This window comes from Lissotriton helveticus, chromosome 10 (genome assembly GCF_964261635.1).
Source record: "Lissotriton helveticus chromosome 10, aLisHel1.1, whole genome shotgun sequence".
NCBI classification, from domain to species: Eukaryota; Metazoa; Chordata; class Amphibia; order Caudata; family Salamandridae; genus Lissotriton; species Lissotriton helveticus.
The window spans coordinates 148,749,623-148,776,877 of NC_136071.1; the positions used below are offsets into that span (position 1 = coordinate 148,749,623).

Sequence of the window (27,255 nt, forward strand, 5' to 3'; positions counted from 1 at the left end):
AACTGGCACAGGTAAAACCAGAGGCGCAAGCAGGACAAGGAACCTCCAATAGGAGAGAAAGTGCCAACAGAGAAATGGTGAAATCAGGCAGACTACAGGAGCAGCAAAACTGGAACATCAGCAAAAAAGATTATCAGGTGTGTGGAAACACACCTAAAGGAGAGAAGAAGTGTTGCAGCGCAAGGAAGAGGGAAATTCTACTCCTTATATACCTCCAGGACAGGATATTCCATTTGGAAAATCGGCTGCCATATTGGATTGGTAAAGTAAGATTGTGAAGAATAAGAAGGCTGCCGTGATGGATTGGTCACTAGAAAACTCCTTTCCAGGAATTCTAGGAAGGAGAACTATGGTGGCCTCCCACATGGTCCCCAGGGGGAAGAAGGACCAAGACTACCAGTGGGCCAACTGCTATGAAGATTCACTCACAAATGCCCATAGTGGCACACCAGTTTAGCCACCAGCCTGTAGGTAAGGGAACAACGCATCCCACTGCATAGAGCAGCAAGAGAAGCAGTCAGGCGAGCCGCATTGTGTACCATCTTATCTAATGCCAGAGATGAAGAAACCATACAGCAATAGGTCAACCAGTAGCAAACCACCAAGTACCAGTTAAACAAAAAAAAGAAACGAGAAGTGGAGAAGGTAAAGGGGGAAATGAACATTAAAGGTTAAATTTGTTTTTTTTTAAAACTCTTGTACCAAAAAATTCAAACTTAATAATGTTGACAAAATTACATAGAATTTATGCATGCGCTGACTATTTAGGTAAAATGTTCATGTAGGTTTGTGGGATAAGTTGAGGGCCTATAGTTAAGGTTGTGCAGCCCCCTATATAAGCATCCCCAGTCACTAGCTCAATTGCAAGAGACATGCTGAGAAAGGAGAATATGATCTTCAGTTGAGCTCCACCTCTTATCCCTTGGTCACGTTCACCTCTTTTGGCGACCTCTGTCTATCGATTATGCAGAGGTCAGTGGTATGTTGCCTGCCCTAATCAATTGCAATTTCCTGCCCCCTACATTTACTCATGAGTTATGACTTTTTACTGACTGCAGATAATTGTCCATCATTCTTTATATAATAACTTTAAGTTACTTTACGAATAAGTCCATAGCCATTCCGCTGTTGCTGAACAACTAGCAGTCAGCTGAGCTTTTGGTGCTGTCGGGTATTTTAATGGTCTGGCCCTTCCATGGCAGTCGTTCTTTCTACCTGGCATATTTTGTGCAGTCAGGCAAGCTTTTAACTATTTGCCTGCATATCCTAACATTATATTCTATTTTTATGTAGTGTCACTGTGTATTTTTATGTGCTGCTGTGATATCGCCGTAAAGAGCTCTGAAACCTTCGGGACTAGTTCGCGCTATATAAAACTCAATAAAATAAATAAATACTGTAGCTTGTAGCAGTAAATAGGTTTGTATGTCAAACTTCCTGTGAGTCAGAGGATTACATTCAAAACCTTGTGCACTGTATATAAAGCACTGCATGGAACCGGCCCTGACGTCTTAAAAAAGTGCAGTACTTACCCAGAGGTCGAAGTGGGCGGGATTGGCAGGGCACGGCATGCCCCTACTTATTAAATTCCAAAGATTCCGTTCCCCTACTTATTTATTTTAAAAATGCGTCCCAGGACGCCAGAAATCGGCATGGCCTATAGATATAGCTCGGCGTTCCTGGCGTTCAGGGACAGGGTGGGGGGGGGGGGCAGAGAAGTAGCAGGGCTCTGTCATTTCCTTCTTGCCCAGAGAAGACAAAGACCATGTCCACTTCTGCTCTACCACTTCAGCTGCACCCCTCACTCTTCCCTTCTTACCTCTTTCTGCCTAGCAATCCCTCTCTTACTGAAAACCGTGACTTCAATAAGGAGCTCTCACTCTCTTTCCTTACCTTTCTTTTATTTGCTCCCAAAAAATACTTTTGCTGGAAGTGTCCTATTCTTCTGACATTGTAATTCCAAAGTAAGCATCGGCAATAAAAGGTCAAAAATATGAAAAATAAATAAAGTAAGACAGAGTGGTAGCAAACTGGCCAGATTGATTTTATCCAGACACAAACACATTAGCGCCACTTTTACAGAGTTTGCTAGTGAAGCGCAGTTTTTGTGTTCTTGTCTTTGTTTTCCCGGGCTTGGAACAAGTGCACCAATCCTGGAGGTACAGCAATGTGTGGATTAGAAAACAAAATGTGTACTGTGGGTCTGCCTTCAGGGATGTGGTCTTTTTACCATACTGCTAATGTTTTGTAAGGATATAAGCAATGGACAGGGCCCTGAAGTCATGTCACTAACTTTTCAGGCAAAAGTGCTCACTGATTATGTTGTTCCTGCTTACATTTCACATGGTTTACTAAATTTTGCATGCCCTATGAGTGCTTTTCCCAAGAGGATGATACTTTTTTTTGTAGGCCGCATATTGCTCTTGTCTAGTGCTTAATTTAAATTGAGCTGCATCCAGGTGTTTATAGCTGGCAATAATTGGGTTGTAGTTGGAAGGCAGTGTGAGTTTTTCTCATTGGGGCAGTATGGTGTTCAGTGGGGGCGAAGATGTGGCACTATGGCCAAAGCTGCTGAATTTAGAACTGGGGAACCAGGTTCAGCCTTAACACCTAGTCAACCATGGTGCACTAGGACTACTCTTGCTAACAGTTTAGGAGATAAGGCAGGCTTAATGTGTGTCTGGCCAGCGAATCCCTGGCAGACTGGCAACTTTAGACTGAACATTTTAAGTAGTAGGGTGAGCACTGTTTCTGTTAACCCAACCGGAACTGACCTGGAGTTAGTCGTATGAAGAAAGCCCTAGTAGCTAATCAGTCATACAAGAAACTATTTTTAAAGACTGAGCCTGGCATGCGACAGTAACAAGGTTGTTGGTTTAGTAAACTGCAGCCGCTTGACCACAGAATTCATGAGCATTCATTGAATCTCGAGAAGATTAGATCATTCTGAGTGGAATATTTATTATGATGACCTGGAACCGACAGATGTGCTGCCATCTAACCACGATGTCATTGTCACCACAGTGTGTACATTAATGGTACCAATGTTAGCGGTAAAGAATGATGCACAATCGCGTCGCTCCTGTAAAGGGTAGGGGTTGGTTTTCAGATTATCTTGCACTGCCTCAAAGGTGTCCTTGAAAGGCTAAAAATTTGAGAATTTATCAAATGATTACTTAGCCCACAAGAGACAGCACCCTAATTTCTACTTTTAAACAAGAATACAAATACATTTGACAGAGAGTGCAAAGGTTTATAAACTCTACTTTTAAATATAAAGTAAACGAACATAACCTACATATTTAACAGAGGCATTGATAAGTGGATTTATAATTCGAAGGAAGGAAGGTGTATAGCATAACGTTCTTCCGTGATGGCATAACATACTTAATAAGGAAATTAGCAATTGCAATAGAGCAGCGTATTTATTCAGATTGCAACGAACTGACAAATAATTAGGACATAAATCAATAGAAAATAAAGTAGGTGGAAGTGCAGAACATAATGAGGTTATTTGGGGCAAAACAATGCAGCAGCCATCCACAAGATGCTTACTGGAGATGATAATTTGATTTGAATATTGTTGAATTTTTTTTTTAAGTTTCAGTGGTGCAGAATATAGGAATATTATTCTGAATATTATGTTTGTAGATATCCCAGTTTAATAGTAGTCGCCAAGAGCGATAATGCTAATATTGCCATTTGAAGAGTAGGCCTTAAACAACTTGTCATATAGAAAATACAATGAAAAAAACAATGTCTGAAAGCAAAAAAGGTGTGAAAAATAAAACTGCATTTGGTTCTGAAATGAATTAAGATATTTACTTCCACAAAACAAGGAGTCGTTCTAAACCTAGCTTTACAGCTAACTTACAGGACTTTGGTGACAGTTTCATATTGTGTTGGAGCTTCAAGAGTGTGACTAAGCACATTGCAGGAAATGTTGAAGCCCACATAAAGAAAATACACAATGCAAGTTTAGATCCACGGATGACAACAAGGTAGAGGATGTGGCCTAATGGGCTAGGGCGGTCTGTCTCAAATCTGAGGAACCGGCTTTGAGTCTCAGCAATGACGTTCAACATCCTGTAATTCTGGGCAAATCACTTAATCTCCTGTGTCTAACAAAAAAGAATGTGTCCTTGTGTAACGTAACTGGTGCTCATGTAGAGCATACGGATACCAGATACCTTTGGGTCAAATATGTGCTATATAAAACTCCTGGGAAAAATAAAGGAAAAAAAGACTTGGGAAACGTGGAGCAGAAGGTGAAAAGAAAACAGAAAAGGCTCATCAGGCAATCTTCCAAAACCTCTCTGTCTCCTAAACCTTATGCAGGACTAGGGCTTTTAAATTCAGTTACTTGGTTGTTTGGTTCAAGCACACATTCACCATTGAGCGGAGCAGGGAAGCAAGACTTTTCAAGAGCAGACTTAAGGATCAAGATTTTAATAAGGTTAGGGGGACTTCCAGAGAGTTGGGCCGAAGACCAAGAACCTCTTGACACGTATCCAGTTTCACTAAATCATCACTGGGAGTGGGATGCAGAAGGAAAACACAAGGCTAAGTTAAGTGCTAGTTAACTGTACAGCAGAACCACTGTAGCTACAGAGTAGAGAGAAGCAGCAGAAAGTAACAGGTTGAGAATGTAGGCATCTCCTTCAACACCCCATCAGGGGTAGCAAGCGCTATATAAATGCAAACCTCTTTCCTTCTTCTAGCCTTCCAAATCCAAATAACTGACTAACCTATCCACCACTCAAATTACTTTCATATTTCACTATACTAATTCAACACTATTCCTTTATGGGTTACGGAGTAGCATGCTAGTCACTGAAAAAGCGCTTTGACACCTCGTCAGGGGTAGTAAGCGCTCTATAAATGCAATTACAATACAATCTGTAGAAGTCCAAAGAATCCGAAGATCTAGCATGCTCTAAGATATGAAGGTGATAAAATAACCCAAGGCCAACATTTTCTATAAAACCAATTCATGCTGGAAAAACAGTGAGGGTTGATGAGAAAGTGGCGACACCTATATATGACGAGCAACATTGGCTTTTTCATGTGCTAAACGTGTCTGCCTCTGAACTTTAGATGAGCAAAGCGTGCACTATGATCTAAGCGGATCCCTGCTTGTTCCTCATCTCTCTAGAAGCTTGTTGTCCAACTCTCTGGAAACAAACTTAGGTAATTATTGTAAGTGTAATTGCATTTATATAGTACTTACTACCCCTGGCGAGGTGTTGAAGCGCTTTTCTGCAGGTAGCATGCTACACTGGAACCCAAACAGGATTATTGGGGAATATGAAATTAATTTAAGCGGTGGACATGCGAGTTAGTTATTTGCATTGAAAAAGGATAGTGGAGGGATAGAAAAGAGAAAGGTCTTGAAAGTGTTGTTTTTTTTTTACAACTCATGGCAGGAGGAGGTGGTTTGGGATTAGAAAAGGGGTGGTGGAGGGGGAAAAACGCTCGAGTGCCACAACTCGGCATTCGCATCCACTCATGTTGGCCATTAGCATCTCAACAGCTCAAAACTGACTGGGTAGCACTCGCAAACTTTGCCATCAAGTCAAGTCAAGTCAAAAAGTTTATTTGTACTGGTACTCAACAGAGGACCACAAAATATGCAATTTACATATAGATTAAAATTCAACATTATCAATACAAAGATAAGAACGATTTTAAAAATTTATACAAATTAAAACAAACAAATTCATTCGGAGGTTGTTTGCAAAGAGCAATAAGTTCACTTACTGTCATGATTCTACATGAACAATATATTGGAGCTAAAAATCTAGTACGCGCAGAAATTACAATTTGGCTCGGGCATATAAAAAGAACATGTTCCAGAGTCTGATTACCCCCCGCGCACAATGTACATAAAGCAGATCCCCCCGGGGACCATCTAGAAATAAATGCAAGTAGGGGAAGAATGCCTAGTCGAAGCATAGTAATTGTTCTCCTAGCTCCATGTGTTAGAGTTAGCCCAATATAAGGCCGACTTTGCTTGAATTCTAAGGAATCAGCGAATAGTTTATAAGTGGTTAATTTGGTGCAGTGGCGGGAATCCATTTCATAACTGAGCTTTGGGGTGAAGCATTTTAAAAACAGTTTTAGTTGTGCTGGTGACCAGTTTTGCAACATATCGACTGTAATATTTGCTACGCGAAATGCTTCTGCCATGTTCCCTCTAAAAACCTGCTTTTTAGCATCGGACTCAAAGGTTTCTTTTTTCAACAGTGACCTTAATGTGTTCTCTTTTGCATGCAATAAGTTGTAGGCCCACCTTATTACACTTGCAATAGCTACTGCATAAGAACTGGTCACTGATAGTTCTAGTCTCAGTGCTTGAACAGGAACTGCATCAGACAGTTTCATAATTTTCCTTAAAATCTTCCCCTCTTTCCGATCCATAAAAGCCCATTGTTTTATGGGAATGTACTCCGTCGCGTAAGAAAGTACAGGAGGTATTTTTACTTTATAAATGTTTATCAGAGAAGAAAAATGTCTATTCCCTGTTGCGCTATATAGTCTCAGGAGGGCCGCTACATGTATATCTGATTTTCTTGACAGATTATTCAATTGCGTGATGTTAGATAAATTTTTTGAGAGGATCCTGCCAAGGTAGGGATAGTTCTTAACTTCTTCTATCTTTCCCCCCCCCCAGTTTCCAGGTATATTTCGCACTTTGTTTCTTCCCTGAAAAGGCCAATACTTTTGTTTTTTGTATATTTGGGACTAGATAGTTTTCTTTGGAGTATTTGTATAAAATATCTAGTGACGTTTGCAATCCGAAGGGGGTAAGATCCAACAGCACTATGTCATCAGCGTACAGTAAAGCACTTATTTTTTGATCAGCAATTTTTGGAGGTAGGTTAGAACCCAGTTGCAGGTAATGGCACAAGTCGCTTAGGTAGAGGGAGAATAGTATTGGGGCTAAGAGGCACCCTTGCTTTAGTCCATTTTCCGTTTTAATTCTTTCCGTGTAACCTCTTTCTCCCCCCATTTGAACTTGACACCAAGTGTTGGTGTGTAAGCTGATTATAGACTGTAGTAGTTGTTCATTAATGCCGAGTTTCCTCAATTTTTCCCACAGGGTTGGTCGGTCCACCCGGTCAAACGCTGTAGTATAATCTATAAAGGCAGCATATACAACCTGATTTTTCTGTGTTATATATTTGTCGATGATGGTTTGAATAACTGCGATGTTGTCAGTTACCGAATGTTTGGGCCTGAAGCCTGCCTGATACATTGGTATCCGGCCAGTCGAAAAGGCCCATTCTTTAAGACGATGTAAAATTTCTGCTGCAAATACCTTGCCCACGGAGTCCATAAGGGCAATTTGACGAAAATTGCTTGCCAGGGTTTTACTTCCCTTTTTGTGAATCGGGATGATTATACTTCCCTGCCATGATTTTGGGATATGGCCAGTATCTAAGATGTAATTAAAAAGGGGATATAACAACTGACTCCATTCCTTTGGGGCAATTTTTAGTGCTTTGATCGGGATCTGATCTGGGCCGGACGCTCCTGTTGATCTTGCTTTACGTATGTTTAATTCCACCGATGTTGCGGTAATTTTATTTAATGAGAGTTCAGCTTTTTCTTTGTTATAGACCCCGCTGCTTTCTGATGAGGCTATAGAGTTTGATCTATAAAGGTCTGTTAGAAAATTTTCCCAGGCACCCGGAGGAACCGGTATTGGTTGTAGTTTCTTTTTGGATCCGGTGAGTTTTCCTATTAGGTACCAATAATTGCGCTGGTCGTTCTTATTCGCCGCTATCTGTATATCTACCCAATTGCGATCTTGTACAGTTTTTTTATGTCTCAGATTCTCACGTCTTAGTTGATTTTTGATTTTATTTATTTCCTTTTTTATTTCTGGAGTAGGATTTATATATTGGGCGCGTATATATTTGTTTAGTTTTTTCTTTACCTCGGAGTTCTTAAGGGTACGATTATTTTTATCTTTTTTCTTACTGTTACCAGCTGAATCATTTACTATCATCTGAAGGATAAGAGATCTGTACTCTATTATAATGGATTCAAAATTTTTGATGGGATTTTCTGAGAACGTTCTCGTTAAAAATTTTGAATGATCAATCAGACACATAATTTTGTCGATGGTATAAGAGTTCCAGAAAATGCGTCTCTTATCTTCATTTACAACTACATTACTTTTTAAATATGTTATATGACAAGGTGCTGATGATTTGGGTAACCAATCTGTTGTCAAGTGCATTTGGGAATGATCGCTCTCTTGGCAAAACTGGTTAAGCAAATATGAAACTGTTTCTAGCAGGTCATAACTTGTGATTACATAGTCGATTATAGATGAAGTCCCATTTCCCCGTCTGGTATAGTGCGCAGGAATATCCCCTTCCATGCTTCCATTCAATATTACTCCATTGATATTTGTAAGAGTTGATAACAACAGTTTTCCTCTTTTATCAGACTGTATGCCCTCCGGGAATTGTGGAGATATTATGTCCAGACCTTCTTCTATATGTATTTTTGCCCATTTATTAATTTCGAAATTGGAAATTTTACTGTTGAAGTCGCCAACAATTAAAAAGGATGAGTGAAGATGGTTTTCTATTATACTCTCAATCCTTTCCATGATATTTAAGAATGTTATGTCCTGCTTTTTTCCTGGAGGAGCGTATACATTAAAGATGAGAATTGTTTTAGAATGAACTGTGCTGTGTGTTTTAACAGAGATTTTGATGCATTGGAGGTTATCCGAGTTGGTATCTAATATTTCCTGGGCCCACAGATATTCTTCCCTTAACAGAATAGCTAAACCGCCTTTAGCATGGCCTCGATGTGTGTTAATTGCCGGAATTTCGTAAACATAGTAATTATGAACAGTTGTAGGTTCGATTGCCCATGTTTCTTGTAAAATCAAGATATCCGGCAAATTCCTAGTGGCCATGGGCAATTTGTTCTTTATTCCACCTGCGATGTTCCAGGAAGATATTTTTATGCCAGCGCTAAACAGATTGTTGTTGAAATCTCCTGGGTTTGCTGCAATTTAGAGTCTCTGAAACCCAAGCCCAAGACTTTATGCTATTACTGTTCTCTGGTATTTTGGGAGCTTGATACCAAACGGCCCGTTGTCCATTGTTCACCAGGATTTTTAGTTTCTCTTGCCCTGTAGAGTAAGTGTCAGAGTGCTTGATAGGGTCTTCCAGCACTCCATTGACTCTTGGAAATTGTTTCCTGTATGAATTGGAAAGTGCGCTAATTTGGGCATCATACCCAATTGAATCTGCACTGTCCAATGATTCTTTTTTTTCCACCACATCAAATCCTTGTTTGTATAGTAACTCCTTATCATTCAAGATGATTTCTGGGATAACAGACGACCAAAATGTTACCCTTGCTAATTTATTATTGTCTTTCATAGGAAAAGTTACTAAATCAAGTTCATGGCTACTCAGTGATTGCAAAGACTTAATATGACGCAGTAAATGTAATATCCTACTTCTGTTGAGTGGGAATGAATCACTAGGGAAAAGTTCTTCGAATTGTATAGTTTTGGGGGGAGACTCTTGCTCTCTTTGTTTGTTCATATCCAGATGTTCTATAGTTTTATTGTTGTTATGTTTTTGCATTGGATCCTCAAGGGATCTAGAAGAGACGAATTCTTGAGCTCTTGGATCTAGTTGTAACGTCTTCTCTACGAAGTTTTTCCTAGTTACCGATGTTGGCAAACTTTCAGATGCTATTATTTTTCCAAATTCTTCCTCTTCCTGGTTTTGTTTTCCAGCCAACTGTCGAAATTTTAGTTTGTGAGCTTTCTTTTTTTGAATCCTCCTTGTAGGTTTTTTTCTCCTTCGTTGCCTTCCTTCTGTGTTACACTCCAGATTCTTTTTTTCTGTAGGCATTCCATTATCTTGTGCTGCTGAATTAGACATAGATATTTCCTTATTATCAGATATGGAATTGTTTACTGGTGTAGTTGTTTCACTCCTTTTATTGAATATTGGGAAATTGTTAGCTTTATGTTGATGTTTTTCTTTGAAGAGCTTTTTTAAGGAGTATATTGTTGAATCATTTGGCTGCTTCATCTTTTGTTTTTGTTGTGTTTGGGTCTTAGAGGTTTGAGTGCCGAAATCACGTGTACTTTTCTTCTGTTCATTATTATGTTCTTTCAATATAACACTTTCCTCAGATCTTGTTATCGTTGGTAAATTCTTTGCCTCTGCTAAGCGGAGGTCTTTATTCTTTTTTTTATTTACTAGATGTTTTAGTATCCCTATCTGAACGTCCAGGGTTTGATCAGAATTATCAAGTATATTTCCCAGAAAGGAAAGAATAGATTCTAGGATCTCTTGCAATGAAAACAGGGCTTTTGATATAGGTGGTGTTGAATCAATAATGTTAATATTTGTTTTAGAGTCGATATTGAAGGGGTCAAATGAATGATCAGTAAAGGTGATTGGTCGAGATGTTTCCTCTTTATTATTCTGACTTATTGTATGATCCAAGTTTTGCTGGCCTAAGACAGATTTGTTGACATTTAAATCAACCGATAGCGCTAAACTCCCTTCAGTTTTAATAGGAGTAGAAGTTTTTAGAGTGGTCTGGTCATGTTGAGGGTTAAGTACATCAACTGGAACACAGAGTGATTTACTACTTAAATCAAGAACTGGAAGACACCGTTGTAATTGATGGTTAGGAATCGTAGGAGTGCATTCTAATTCCCTCAAAATTACGGAAGCGTTGGAGGAAGTTTCTCTGGCAGATGTATTCAGTTCTTGAGTGTCTTTCATTTGAAGTGTGGTAAAGTATGTACTTATTGCCGGTGTAACCGTTATCCGACCAGGTTTAATTGCCTTGTCGGTTGATTTCCGAACAGCATTTTCAGTCCCCATTCTTTTCATGAATATCGTCCGGGAACGTAATTTTTTAAAACCCATGTATTTGCCTATGTACTTTAGGTTGTTACGGGTTATGGGTTCACAGGCGATAACACCGATGAAGGTTCTAATGTGAAGTATGGGTTCTGAGTTGACTTACCGAATGCTGTTTTCTCTGTATTAATAATCGGGGTGCAAGAGGGGGGGCCCGGCCCGTCCTCTGACGTCCCCGGACGGCCACAGACGGCCCGCCCTTTGCCCGGGCTTCGTCCCGCGCGCGTCCCGCGTCGCGGGGATCGCGATGTTCTTTGAACGTTTCGTTGGGGGCGTGTCCGTGGGCGGGTCACCTGGGGGAAGAGGAACCAGCTGACCTTCGCTAAGGTTTCTGGTCCTCGCAGTCCCCATCTTCACCAACACGGCGGAGCTCAACAAGGCAATCTCCCTTCACATCAAAGTCTCACAGGATACCGCATCACCATATAGTAAAGTGTCTTTGCAGACACCAGGGTGAAATAGAGCTAAACTGACGTCGCTCCTGAGCCAGCAGTGAAGCCCGCCCTACCTCTCCACGGCGCGGGACGTGCGGCGTCTGACGGCCCGCGCCGCGCCCGCGCTTTCATCCTTCTCTGACGACTACAACCCAATTAAAGGAGCCGGGTGACAGGCCGCGCGCTAAACGCCGCCCGGCAGCAGCGCTCAGCGGCTCTCATCTGCCCGCTTTATCAAAGCTGTCACTGCGCCCGTCGCCAGGAATTGGTAATAAAAAAGAAATTTGATTTGCTTCTAATAGGTGTCAAGATAAAATCAATGGCTTGTCTGAAATCTGGGTAATTTCAAACCGGCAGGTTTTCTGCCACAACGTGATTCACACAAAAAATGGGAAAGGAAGAAACGCGAGGAGGCACAGAGTCGCAGTAAATGGAAAGCCTCGGGAGGCAGACAATGCGCACTGGAGGTGGGAGCGGAGAAAACTTCAAAAGGCGCAAACGTGCCTGTAGATTTGTTTTTAGATCTCGTGAGCACAAAAAATCCCGCCAAAGCAGCTCCCTTACTCAGACAAGTTAGAACTTAGACCACAGCTCGTAAACACATTTGATAAAACAAAAACAGTACAATGTAAAGGGGCACAGGGAACCCCTCCCCATTTAAGCATTATAGGTTGAAACTGCGACTGCCAGTCAGGGATTAAGATGCGTCTATTTAGTAAAATTGCGTTTTTTAACCTGTTATCCATGAACCGCTGGGGGTCCGCGGCGCCCGTTAAAAAGGTCTGGATGCATGTTAACTCTGTCCATGATCATTTGAATTTTTAGCTAAAAACTATATAACGGAGGTTCCTCTCAAGAGAATATTTTCATCAAGTAATAACAAAACCTCCTTGAAGTCTACTGTATTGTCTCTGCAGCGCAATTGAACTATTTTTAATACAAGTAATAAAGGTAGGTTAAAAAAATAAGCATTTGAAAAGCGTTTTTAGTCAGAAGCAAATTACTAGTTCTGGACACAACACGTTTGAATGTGCACAGTCAATACTCACATTCAAATATGCTTCGACCTCAAGAACACTTGACCTGCGCACGATTTTCTACAATAGACTCCACCCAGGACACCCGAGTGTCCTGGGTGAAGTCTATTGTAGAAAATCCTAGCAGGTCAAGTGTTTTTGAGGTCGAAGCATATTTGAATTATTTATTTTAACACTGCCTCTCTGTGTTCGAAGCACTAGGTGATCTATGCACCTATACACAGGCTGACTGCCCTAAAGGCTCTATGCTCTCCCATCCACTGGTTTACAGGGGCGAGCACTTAAAGACTCAAAGCTTCTACACTTCTTTCATAGAAAAGGAAGCATGACTGCACTTCTGAACACACATGAAGTACTTACACATGCGGAGTAGTACTTTTCTAGCATGTACTCTGGCATAACGGCTAGGGCGCTCGACCTCGGACCTGGGGATCAGGGTTCGAGTCTCGGTAACGACGCCAAAACCTCCTGTGATTCTGGACAAATCACTTAATCTCCCCGTGCCTAAAATGAAAGTGTGTCCTCATGTAACGTAATTGGAAAATATGTAAAGCGCTCTGATACCTGATTCGGTTCGGGTCTAGTTCGCGCTATATAAAACTCTGCAAAAAAAAAATAATAATAATTAGCACCGGGTGGTACTACCTTTATGCAATCACTGTCTTTTGTAATCTTTTGACACTGCATGGTCTTCAGATGGTCTATCTAAGCTCAGGGCCGTCTTTAATGCAGTGCGACAGGTGCAGCCGCACTGGGCACTGACCAGTGGAGGGGGCGCCGACCTCAGGGGGGGCACTAGGTTTAACAAACAATAGCTTATGATTGTTGAGATGAGAGGCACTTTTGCCCGGTGGTAACGAGAGAATCCGAGGAGGCGGTCCTTAGGTGTAAGGGCGCCAAAAATGATTGTCGCACCGGGCGCCACCAGCGCTAAAGCCGGCCCTGTCGAAGCTTGACTGCTGCCCTGTGGCTGTCCGAGCTTGATGCAATCCAGTTACTTTTGTCCCACTACTACCGATGAGCAATCCGCTTTCACATTACCACCTACGGATCTGTGACCTGGGTTTTATTCCAGTGTGAAGCCTCATAGTCGAGCATGAATTTGGAAAGGAAAGTGAATGTGCTGAGTTCAGACTGTGTGGAATTGTTTGTGTTTTTGTTTATTATTGTTCAAACTGTGGAAATCGCTTCAAGTGATGAGTCAGTAGGGTACATGGAAATCAAAAGTTGAAGAACCACTGGTCTAAAAAGTTGAACATGCTTCGAGCATGATTTCATCTAAATGCAAACATTTAATAAGAAACATGTATTGCATTACATTTCGTTAAATTGAATTATTCTGTTACCCATTCGTCCATTTCTTTATGAAGACCCTTCAATGACCACTGCAGCAATTAACCTAGAGTCCAGAACAGTAACATCAGGCAGACTGCCTCTCTAAGGCACCACCCAGCAAGGACAAAAACCAACCACAAGTTAACTTCCCAAACATGAGTGCGCCACCATGGAAAGGAAGAGCAGATCCTGCATCTTTTTATCCAATTTTGCTTTACGACAGTTGCCACCCGGAAGAGCACAAATGAAGAATACTTCAACAGCCATCCCTCAAGGAAAGCTGCAATAGTGGACAAAATACCTTACCTTCCATAGCACTCTTTCTGGTGGATACGCCATCTAAGAACAGATTCCTCACCATAGAATAATCCCCAGGCGCCACAATTATCTAGACAGCTTTCACCAGCAGTGCTTACATGTGCCGCTAGGTGGTGCAGTGCAGCTTCACGTTGACACAATACCGCCCCAAAAATGATGGAGCAGAGCCACATATAAGCACCAACACTGCACATGTATGTCACTTTCTTGCTTGTCTCTTTCCAAGCCCTAAGAAGCAGAGCATGAACAACTGGCAATGCCACTGTCAAGATTTCTAACTTGGAACCTTTTTTGATATGTTAAAAAAGTCCACACCACAGAGTGGGGAGGTGGGAGGGAAGTGAGAACTCTGCTGTTAGAGTAGCCACCCAAAAAGTGTTACAGAAGGTAAGAAATGTGTCGTTCTGATGGATACCTTTAACCACAGATTCATCACCTCGGAATAGATACCAAGCAGTATCCCCCTTTCAGTGGAGGGTCTCTGTAGGGACATCTTAAAGATTTTGGGGACCAAGGGCCGAAAGTATTTTGGAGGCCCTGTTCGGAACAGCTTTGAGTTTATGACTAATTTCAGCTCTTTAATGCCCTCTTTGGACAGGTCACTTACAGTGCACAGTAACACTGATCCAAATTCTAAATGTATGTAAATCTAATATTTGGGGATAGTGATGTGTGTTTTAAATATTATAACACAGCAGCATCTCACTAATATGCCTGCAAATAGTCTCTGTGAAACCCGTCCCATTTCGCAAATGCCATGTCCTGTTTTGATATAACATTTTTTGTATGGCTGTTGCATGAAAAACACAACATTTCTCTGCAAAATGTCAATAATACAATATTATAGCCTCACACATCAGCCACATTAAAATAAGTTAAAGGGAAAACGTTTTTTAAAAGAATCTATTTAAGAATTATTCAAGGTCATTAGTACAAGACTGCAGAACAGAGCTAGCTCTATTGGTGGGGGCTCAAATGCTGGGGTCCTGGGCTAGAGCCCACTTTGCCCATGCCTTAAAACATCTCTTGGTCTGTGGAGTAGACTCAGGCGAAAATGTCCTGCAGGACCAAGCAGGAAAAGGGCCCTTACAGCCGGACCTGGTTGTCATGGAAGTAGTGCTTTGTAAATGTAGGACAGAAAAAATGATGGACCCTTCCTAGAGTCAGCACCTGACTAGCTATTCCCCCGTAAAGTTCTTTAACCCCTAAATTAAACCAGGGGGTTGTGTGCACACTGAATGGCACCCATCATCACCGTGCCTCTTCCCTAGGGAATTTCAATGCAAAACAAACAACCGCAAAGGTGCACCACAAAACATGAAACAATAAGTGCAAATGGTATTAAAGCACAATGAGGAGAAATATCTCAGAGATGTTGAAGTTCTTCTTGTATTCTTTATTTTCGATAAGCAGTAAAACACATACAGCCGACGCGTTTCGTCCCAAACTGGGACTTCTTCAGGGCTTTTAGTTAGTGGGACGTCGCTTGTGGGGAAAGTGTGAGAGGAACCGGGATCCAGAAGTTACATTCCCGGCTACTGTAATCCTGTTACCTTTGCGGTTGTTTGTTTTGCTTTGTAAATGTATTCAAGGACAGGCACTCAATGAGTAAACACAGTAATAGCAGCCTTAGCACTGGTGGAAATGGCTCTCAGACCTTCCGGTGGCTACTTCTTAGCCAATGCGCAGCACATCTTAACCCCTTCCCTGTGCATGACGGAACCACGCCGTCATGAGCCACGGGCGGAGTGTGCTATTGACGGTGTGGTTCCGTCATGCTGCGGCCGCTCCGCCCACGCGGCACTGATTCCCCGCCTGTGCGGGCGAATTAGCGAGTGGGCGGAGTCGTGATGGAACCACCCCATCATGAGCACAGCTCGCCCGTGACTCATAACGGCTTGGTTCCGTCACAAGCACGGCTAAGTTGACTGCAACACAACCATATTGAATCACCTGTGAAACGGAGGGGTGGAGGTCTTCTGGAACACTAGGGAGAACTTACGCCTCAGAGTCTCAGAGGGCATAAGCATTAATGCCCAACAAACAGGAGGAGTTGATTCATTGCAGGGCCAAACTGGCTGAAAAGAAAAGGTGCTTCCTAAATGTCTCCACTCACTTGGATTCCCTGTCAGGAGGAGTAGTAGGAAAATTATTGAACTTGGTCAAACAGGTAGAGCACCACAAGCTTCTCTGGATAAGGGTGATGCGATTGATAGTGCACCCAAACGCTAAAGACTTTATTGTGCAAACTACCCCAGGCTCATTTATGCTATCACTACTGATCTGCAAAGATGGTAGAATCTTTTCATATGCTGCTTGAGGAGAGTTGCGGCTGTGAAACTGAATATTTTGCCCAGCTTACTTTATATTTTTCAGGCTCTCAAGGCGAAGATTCCACAAAAGCATACGAAGATCCTCTCAGTAGCTATTGACACCCGTATTTGGACAGGGAAACAAGGATGAGTATTAGGGAAGATTTTAAAAGCAAGTAGGAGGTAGGGAGGCCTCTGCTAACTGGATGTTAAGCAATATTAGCAAGCAGCCCGGCTCTGCTCTCTCTTCAAGTAGTCTCTATATGAAACAGAAAGGGACTGGACTCGTATGGATACAGACATAGTGGGTTGTGGCTTATGTGCTTATGTGGGTTGAGGCTTATGTGGGTTGAGGCTTATGGGATGTGCCATGGCAGTCTAGGGCTGCGAGTATCCATGTCTATTACTACTCAGAGATCCTGTGCCCTACTCTGGCAGTGTAAGACTCAGTAATTAGAAATCGAAGTCTCAGCTCTTTTCCTTCTCCTTCTAGCCCTCTCCTGCTCCACCCAGATGTTACTCTGAGGACTAGTAGGGCGAGTTTGGCAGGTAGTAAAGGGGAGGCTGCATAAAGCTTCACAACTTGTTCCAGAGAAGTATGAATAAAACATTTGACAATAGTAAAGTTGATTTCCAAGTTAGAGAATCAGAGCCCATACATTACTTTCAATTGCGACAATTAGTCAGGCGCGGGAGAACAAGATAGTAGCGTTTAGATCTATAAACACATGGAAAAAACTCTTTGCTGCTTACACCAGGGTCTGATTTCTAATTCCTATGCGACACTCACTGGCATAGGCCCTAACATTCAGTGTGCATCTATGAAAAGATGGCAGCCTATTTTATGAAAGGACATCTCTCTCTCTCCATCGATGGCAGAAATTGTGAACAGATATCCCCTCTAAGTAAAAATGTGCGAAGTAGGGAATCAACGTATAAACATATGACGTTGTGGCATATCGCCCCAATTAAACTGAAGCGTGTGTACTGTAATTCAGCGGGTAAATGATGGAGGGAATGTAGACATGATGGAGATAGTCAGCCTACATAGTGGTCTTGTCCATGTCTGCAAACTTACTGGAAAGACATTTTAAGTCATATTTGGAGTACATTAGGATGTCTACTGAATCCTAATCCAGCAATGATTGTTAGGCCCAAGACCATTTGAAATGAAACAAAGGACCGGAGATTGATTCACGTTAATTAAGTTGCTGATCTGGCATCTGACTTTATATGAACTAGCCACACCAGCGTATCAAAGGATAATCTGTCATGTGACTATCACCCAGCTATACTGACCTTTGTCAGGTGCTCCTGGCACTGAGAAGCTATTGCTGCCTAATACCAATCCCTCAAAGCTAATGCTGACATGTGATAGAGTCCACTCAAACTTTACCTTTCTGTTGTGCTGTCAAGCTTTCAGATATCTTACTCAACACCTCCAATAAGTCTAGACGTTTTACTCTGCAGTAAGTCGCTTCTGGGGCTTGTACACCCTCTCCCCCCATTACAAAGGGTGCACGCCAAAGTCTCTGCAAGTGATGCGCTTGTAGCTAATAAGGTAGAACCATCTGTGCATTTTAAGCTTCATATGCGTCCTATGCAGACTTGTACCTAACCACACTACCAAACTTTTGGAAAAGTGCCAGAGACAGGTAATCATAAGTGTTATAAAATACAAAAAAAATATTAGCAGCTTCAACTGGCCATGGTCTACTACTTCTGAGCTTCTTTTAAAAAAAGGATCTACCTGCACATGGTGCTGCGGTCCCGTCATTACATATGGGGGTAACATCACAATAATGAAAAGAAGTCTGAACATTTTTGTAAGGCACAATAAATCAGAAAAAAATATGTATTGGTTTCAATGTTATTTTCTGTTGGTAAGACCTTGGAAAAGGGGAGAACCAACTTTAGTGGCCACAGGTTCTAGAAAGTAAAGGCAACTAGATCATATGAAAACAAATCCCCATATTGACATTTGCTGCTGCACCTACCTGCATGTTCAGTTTTTCCAGCATCATCTCCAGGTTATTTTTGGCTTCCTCCAAACGCCCTCGTTCTGCTTCAAGCTCTTCAACCTTCAATCTGCACAAGTGGAGAGTGAGAGGCACAATCAAAATCAGGCAATCACCAACATTCATGATACTAAAAATGTTCAGTAAAAACTAAAAACCATCCTCCAGGAATAGAAGGATTGTCGCGGGGTGCAGCAAAACTATTGCTAAAATATTTAAAAACAGAATAAAAAGGTAAACATGACAATCTATCAGAAATAAGAGAATGCAGACGTAAATTATCAGCATTTATAATAGGATCATCAATTTGAGGATGATCTATTTTTGGCAGATGTAGGTTTGTATTAGAACCACAAACTTCTCTCCAGCTGGCCTTAAAAATGATAGAGAAATTTGGCATTTACACATAGGAAGCCTGATGCACTCAGGATCATTCTTAGCCTCAGTGACACCAGAAGATATTCAGTAAACACTGCTAATACATAGCTTAACTAAAAACCTACGGGCTGCTTCAAATGGGGAGGCTGTGTATGCTGCCAATATGTTAATGACAAAGATGTGGAGGTCTTTAACCATGATCGATCCAAATGTTTTCGGATAAGTGATTTTAGGAACTGTAACACAAATTGTGAATATATGATTATCTGTGTATGTGAGCATCAATATGTGGGTTCGACCAAAAGAGCTATGAAAGTAAGATGGAAAGAGCATTTAGGGGCAATTAGACACGCAGACGCGAAGACTCCCACTGATGTCCATTTTGCCAAGCATCATCAACGAGGCCAGATCCATAACATTTTATTTATGGGTATTGATCACATACAAATACACCACAGAGGTGGTGACAGATCTAAAACTACGCTGTAAGGAGAGTTGGTGGATAAATTGTTTACAAACTGTACAACAGGGTCTGAATGTGGACTGGGAAATGCTTACTACCATGTAATGATAGTCCTGTGTTATATATATGTTTGTTGCCACTTCCTGTACAGAGAGGGTTGTAACATGTGTACCCCCATGGGACCTGAATATGACATTTTTAATCTTCTGTTGGTTTAAGTAATAATATGTCTCTACATGTAATTGTTATAATTCTAATCTCAAGAAGAACTGTTTGTATCAATGTATTTTCACCATACTGTATTCACCAATATACTAACCTGGAGAAGAATGTCCATTTAGTTAGATTTTCTTAACACAATAAATACTAGGCTGCTATTGTATTGTCATTATCTGTGGTGGTATCAGAGGACTCAGATTGATCACCATTTTGCATTTTATAATTTAAATCTCAGGGTGAGTAGTAGAACGACTTCATCCCTCAAAAGCCTTACTTTATTCATGTCCTCTGGTTTTGCATGATTGAATGCAACACCTCGCCTACATCGATGTGTTATTTGAAGATTTTTTTCCCGATTTTCACCCATGGCTACTGATTCTATGTGTTGGTCTCTTCGTGATTATGAGAATGAGAGTGAGCGAGGCCTATACTATTACCTGGTGATAATTTCTTATCTTAATCTGTGACACTGATTTTGTTTTACTCTTACCATGTGTTATGGGAAAGGAGCTGGTGGAGCATTACGTCTCGGTATGGAACGCTGATGGATGGGGCGATATGGAGGTTTGATTCCCACTCAAAACAATTTGGTTTTGATGTCATGCTTCTGAAATGCTGACACTGGGGTTAATTTATTGTGTCATCAGATGACTTGCTTTTGACTATCATTTGCTTTTAGATTCCGCCTTGTTCTGCTTTCAATGAGATTATGCATACAAAATTGGTATAATATAATGCGATTGTATGTTGGCATTTTTTGATTTTGAACTTTGGTTCTTTTTGATTTTGGTTTATCCTTTTACAATGGGACCGTGGGACTGGTGCTGGTTTAGCATAATGGCTTGACATACATCATTGATGGAGAGGGCTATGTGGGGGTTTGATTATCACTCAATATGATTTGCCTTTAAAGTAGCAACTCTGATTTGTCAGTTTCTGAGACAGTATATATACTCAGATGGCTCATTGTATATTTTGTACCTCCACAGGTTTATGTCCATATTATTTGCTGTAGTATTACTCTGTTTTGGTTATAATTTTGGTTTACCCTTTTACAGTGTGAACAGAGCTGGTTTAGCACAACGGCTGGATATAAATCATTGATGATCAGGGCCAATTGGGCGTTTGATTCCCACTTAATATGATTTGCTTTTAAAATAGAGTTTTTGATTTGTTGCTTTTGGAGACAATGTATGTACTTAGCAGGTTTTATTGCATATTTTGCACTTCACTGGTTTTGTCTGTATTATTCACTGTAAGATTACTTTGTTATATTTTGGACTATATAACTTAATAAGATAGTTCATTTTCCGACTTTCAACTATGGCCAGCATAATGTTCTTGTTTTGCTGCCCTTTGATGGTGGATCCTCTTTGCCATGTCATAGTTTCTTAATGCGGGACTTGTTGCTCCTTATTGTGTATATTTTCCAGTCTGGGTTTTCCTGAATGTGCCATGAAGATTGATTTATTTTGAATTTACGTTGACGAATACTGTGCCACTTTCTCAGCTAGTTGCAATAATTGGAGAATGCGAGTACTTTATAACCGGTCTTCTAGCGGTCCGTTGACCGAGTTACTTACCTTCGGTAACGATGTATCTGCTAGAGATGTTGTCTAGCCGCAGATTCCTTAACTTAGAATTATCCCCAGGCGTCAGACTGGATCCGGATATTTTTTTGCAATTTTTGCAGCAGCAGCACCTCTGCGCGCTGGGGGACGGCGCCACATGACCCCTTCCTGACGTCATCCACGGACGTGACATCAGCGAGGTCATATAAGTCCCTCCGGGCGCACTGACGTCAGTTTTCTTCGGATAAACTTTTCTGCCGCACAACGCGAAGCCACCAACAAAACTGTGAAAGTATGGTAACAGTGTGCAAAGGAGGAAAAATCCATAAACCAAAGAAATCGGATGATGCATAATATCATCATAAAGGACAGTGTCAGGCACTGTATACCAACAAACCAAGAAGTAAAGGCAGAGCATCGCTCTGAGAAACAACCCCGCAAAGCGAAGCGTAGACCCTCCCCAGAGGCTGAGTAACAAGGGAAGAATGTCCCGACAGACAACAGGAAGACTGCCATTACAACGCAGAACTGTGCCGGCCAACAAGGGCGGAGCACAGGAAGAACAACAATCCACTGTGAGATACAATTACAAGGAATGGCACTCTCCCCTGTAGAGATCGAAGGACCGAGGCACAGTCCAACGGATCCCAAGGAAGGCGACTGCAGAGGAGACGAGAAACCCTAAACCAATGGAGGAGGCAGGAGGGAGGGAAAAGAACAGGAGAAGACCCCACACTGAAGGACCAGAGTGAAGGAATGCAGAGAAAGGGAAAAAATGAATCTCGTTGTGAAGAAGAAAGCGAAATGCACCGCTCCACAGGAAGAGAAGCCACCCAGAGAGAGACAGCTGCAGAAGGCAAAGTCTGAGAGGGTCGCACCAACTTGAGCACCCTGGATGAAGACCAGTGCCAACTGAAAGGAGGGGAGAACCCCACCTGGAAAGGTCCTCGCAGAACGGGGAGGATGGGTGGGCGTTAAGGAATCTGCAGCTAGACAACGTCTTTACCAGATACATGTAAATGTAAATGTAAAACAACTTTTGTAAAGCGCATTCTATCGCTCCAAGGAGCATCTTGGCGCTGTAGTCCGTAGCCTAGATAGTGGGCCGGAAAACTACTCACATCATATTACCCGAGTGTCATTTAGAGCCTAGACTAGCAGTTTGCTAACCGTGTCTGGTAGATTAAAAATCCAGGATCTTCAGGGCTTTCCTGAATTCGCTCTCAGTGGGAATTTGCCGCAGGCTTTGTGGGAGTTTATTCCAAGCCTTGGTACCTAGAACGGCCAAGGACTTTCCTCCTTTAGTGGCCAATCTGAATCTGGGGACTGTCAGGAGACACATATCTGATGACCTCAGGTTCTGAGCTGGTATGTACGGCTTGAACCGTGAGAGCAGATATTTAGGCCCTTTTTTGTGTTACGCTCTAAAGGTAATTACCACTATCTTAAAAAGCACTCGCTTATGTATGGGGAGCCAGTGAAGCTGTTTTAGGGCAGCAGAGGCAGAAGACCTCCTAGGAAGATTTCGCACCAGGCGTGCAGCAGCATTTTGGACAACCTGCAGCCTATGCAGGGTAGCTCTATTCACTCCTGCATATATGCTATTGCAGTAATCCAAGCGTGATGAAATTAATGCCACTGCAACTGTCTTCCTTGCTTCCAAAGGGAGAAAGTTAAAGAACTTTCTAAGTCCACGAATGATGTTGAAGCATGATCCTGCCACTGCAACCACTTGCTGTAAGGTAAGTAACTCGTACATCTGGCCTGAGTCAAGCCAGAGTCTGCCTGTCTGCGCCCGTCAGCGCTAAGGAGGCGTGAGAGGCGGGAGAGTTCTGAGCAACTCTTCATTACTGACTCGTACTCCTTAGATTCAGGTATGTCGCGTGACTTTCTGTTATCTTTGCAGGGGCCTCAAGCCCCCTGTAATTGTGCTATACTCCCTCAAAGTTGGCATGGCCCTGTCTGCTGTGCCTATTGTCATACGACGTTAATTCCTGAACCCTCAATGGAGACACCCTCTGACTTTTTATTAGTGCGGGGTGGTTTAATCAATGCACGCTCCTTACCGAAAAATGCCCAGAACATTCATGATCTCATTATTGATTCACGTTTGGATTGGCTTTTGGTCACAGAAACGTGGCTAAAGCCGTGGTGTAATCCTGACCTAGCTTTAGCCCTCCCTCATAACTTCCTTATCCAACGTTTGGATAGACATGGACAACGGGGGGGGGGGCCTTGCAATTATCTATCGTAACGCCTTTAAATGTTCCACTCAAGAACTGACGGATATAAAAGAGGCAGAAGCTTTAGCATTCTCCTTGGAAATTCACGATACATTTGTTTTCTCTGGGGCCCTCATCTATCGTCCCCCGGGCCCCCCTTCGAAGTTCTTGGATACAGTAGGCGATGCGCTGAGTGATTTAACACTCAGATTTTCCAACTTCTCTGTATTGGGTGACCTCAACCTGCATCTTGAGTCCCCAAATGATTCTGGGGTTAGTTGCTTTATGGATATAATCGAAGTGTTAGGCCTCACACTTGTGAATTGGGAACCTACCCACCAGGCGGGACATCTATTAGATTGCATCTGCTCCAATTACTCTAACCTGACAGTTAAATCCCCTCGCCCTCAGGTATGGACAGACCATTTTTTCATTCCTTTTAATATAGTTGGGATTTTGAAACCTACTATAAATCCTTCGAAGTGTAACAACAAACCTAAAATTAAAACTATCCCGGATTGGAAATCACTAGCCAGCAGACCTGACGTCATTGACAAATTAAAAGACAGTATGCCAGTCCTAGTCGATCTTACTTCGACTGACAATCAGACCTTTTGTGACTGGATTATTGGAGCGGGAACTCTGCTAAAGTCATCTAGAAATGAGACCTCTAAACCCAGGAAGATTAAAAAGAGTGCCCCCTGGTTTTCAATAACTTTAAAGCTTGAACTAGGTGAAGTCAAAGCATTGGAACGGAGGTGGCGTCGACATTACGACACCACTGCACGTAACACCTATATAGCAGCAAGACGGAAGTATCATGCAGGAATAAAATCCGCAAAAAAAACACACTATCTACAGGCCGTATCTATGGCAGGCCAGGAACAAAAAGCAATTTTCAAGATTGTCAAGGATTTTATGAATCCTTCAGCTCTATCGCAAGAGATTCCTCCATCGCAGGATCTCTGTAATGCGATATCTGACTACTTTGATAATAAGATCCTGGCTATCACGAAGACCTTTCCATCAGGAGTAACTACGACGATGGATGTTGAAGAGATAGTGGAGACGATAACTTCCCCCTGCTTTGATGACTTCGCTCCAGTATCCTTGGAGGAAACTGCTAAAGCGATTTTGGCCAGCAAATCGGGATCTCCTTTCGATCCCTGTCCTCCTCCGGTGTTGCATCTTTTAATAGAGATGGTTAATCCGATGATCAACAGGATTATCAATTCCTCTCTAACTACGGCAAGTATCCCTAATGATTGGAAACTTGCAGCTGTTAAGCCTCTCCAAAAAAAGGCCCTTGCCGATCCTACTACCCTTTCCAATCTGCGCCCAATTTCCTTGTTACCCATTCTATTCAAACTGACTGAAAAGTTTGTCAATAGTCAACTGACTAACTTCTTGGAGAAGAATAACGTTCTCCACCCCAACCAGTCAGGATTCCGGTCAGAACATTCGACCGAGTCAGCATTACTTTTCACCGTAGAAACATTACGGGCAGCAATGGATCAAGGAAAGAAGGCCGTCCTTATCCTACTTGACCTGTCGGCAGCCTTCGATACGGTTTCACATAACATCTTAGTGGACCGGTTGGCTGCCGCAGGGGTAGGAGGACAGGTCCTGGCATGGTGTAGGAATTTCCTTACCAACAGACGCCAAGTAACAGTGCTTGGCTCATATCAGTCTGAGGCTAAAGACGTCAGCTCAGGGGTCCCTCAGGGCTCTAGTTTGAGCCCTGTCCTTTTTAATCTTTATATGGTACCCCTGATGAAACTGATCGCGTCTTTCAAGATCAGTTCCATTTCATACGCTGACGACACTCAACTCATACTAGTGTTGGATAGGGAGCGGCCAGGTGCCGAAGAAAATCTTAAGGATTGTCTTGCAGCAACCTTTAAATGGATGACGAACAACCATTTAAAGTGCAACGCCGGAAAAACAGAAATTTTACCCATAGGGAATCACAATCTTTTTTCCCCAAAAATTTCCTGGCCAGCAGAAGCCGAAGTACCCCCCAACACAATTGCTTCCGCTCGCAATCTGGGCATCAAATTTGACAATCAACTATCTTTTAAACCCCAGGCTGTAGCAGTAGCAGGCATGTGCTTTCAAATCATAAAAGCACTGAGGAAGTTTTTCGATCTACTTCCATTATCGGCAAGGAAAACAGTCGCAGTGGCCTTAATAAGTTCTAGGCGGGACTATTGGAATGGATTATATGTTGGAGCTAATAAAACTGTTCTCCACAAATTACAAATGGTCCAAAATGCGACAGCCCGCCTTGTACTGCGCCTGCCCCGTAAGTCGTCAGCCTCAGCAGCACTAAACACTCTCCATTGGCTGCCAATAGGTAAAAGGATCTTGTTTAAACTTCTTTTAATTACCTTTAGGGCATTTCACCAACAAGGCCCAACCTATTTACGTAACGGGTTTAAAAGATATCATCCAACGCGTTGTCTGAGATCTGCAAGCCAGAACTTACTTACCCTTCCCCATTTCAAGCTGGCCACAAAAGGTGGTAAATCCCTTTTTGTACTGGGCACTAAGGCCTGGAACAAGCTCCCTCTTTTTTTTGCGGTCATTTTCTCAAGAAGCCCCCTTTAGGAAGGCATTAAAAACTTGGATTTTCTCTCTGCCTGACGCTATATGTAGGACCTTGGTGTAATGTTTGTGTAGAACACAGGTCACTCCTTTCCCTTCCAACTCTTCCACCTGAGTTGTGTGAGCGCCAAGATACTCCTTGGAGTGAAAGCCGCGCGGTAGAAATGTCCCTTACATAGAGACATCTAGCCGCATATTCCTTAACTTAGAATAGCTACCACAGCCATACCCCAAGGAGGAGGTGGGTCTGCGACAGAACAACAGAAAGAGCCCGAGAGCACTGAGCCGGCAACAGGGTGACGGACTTTGGGGAAAGCTGTGGTGGTGCAACCAATCAGCAGATCCAGCAGCTCGGAAGAGCAAAAGACAATGGGAGGCAAAGGAATCAGAAGACGACCAGAAGGGTGCGGGACCACACCTGGGTGAAGACGGGATGGAATAATGGCACTAAGCCATATCTCGGAACGGAAGAGAGAGTTCATAATGAAGGAAAGAAGAACTACTCCCAGAGCCCAATGGTGCGCTAAGTGGGCACCAACCAAGATCTAGAGGACAACATGGAGCGACAATCAGAGCCTATCCGGCGGGCCTACGCAAGGGAGGCCGGACAGGCACGAGCCAGGAAGCGAAGTGCACCAGGCAGGAACTGAGCAACTTCCCAGAAGCACAGGCGTGAAACATAAGACACGCCAACTGTAATACTCAGTCATAAGAAAGCGACAGGGTCGGACAGCAACACACTGAAGCACACAGAGGCGGACCACAACGAGGAACATGCACGTAGCAGACAGCTACAGAGACATGAAAGTGGCGTAGCTAAGAGGAGTACGGGACTGCCCAACAAAGCAACTTTAAGGCCAAGGGGAAGAACGCACCCAAAGGGAGACAGAGATGCAGGGCGCAGCACCCGGGACGACCCTCAGAAGAGGAACTGTCCCGCAGGCACACCAGACACAGATAAGGGTGACACCCAAAGGAAAAAAGACACATCCGAAGGATGTGTCATCCGAGGCACCGAAGGTGCCTATAGGAACCGTGAATAAGAGCACGCAGAGCTGTGGAGAACAACATCAGATCTTCAGAACCACCACCTCTGACCGGGAGGAGAAATGCACCCCCACAGAAGAGAGGGACTGTTCAGTACATGAACGAGACAGACAAGACCCCCAAGAAGAAGAGCATCCAAAAGAGGAGGCTTGCCCCTGGGAGCAGAACCCTGGAAACCCTTGTTGCTGAAACAGCATGAAAAGGCACCGAAGTGTACTATAAAACGTGCAAAAGAAAAACGTCGTCGTGCAGAACGATGACAAACCTGAGTACAAGGCACCCAACTGCTCCCTGAAAAATGGGGATATAGTACCATACCTCGCAGGAGCGATGATAGGCAGAGGAGTATAAAAAGGATAGCCAGTGGTC

At 42.7% G+C, this 27,255-nt stretch overlaps 1 protein-coding gene across 2 annotated transcripts in view; it reads right to left on the bottom strand.

Moving 5' to 3' along the window:
• MAD1L1 (mitotic arrest deficient 1 like 1) overlaps window positions 1-27,255 on the bottom strand; it is a 2,576,418-nt gene that overhangs the window by 1,069,250 nt on the left and 1,479,913 nt on the right. For both annotated transcript variants that reach the window (XM_078664968.1, XM_078664969.1), the window contains exon 15: window positions 18,359-18,449. In XM_078664968.1, coding sequence (XP_078521094.1) covers window positions 18,359-18,449 — 91 coding nt within the window. The remainder of the gene's footprint in view (window positions 1-18,358; window positions 18,450-27,255) is intronic.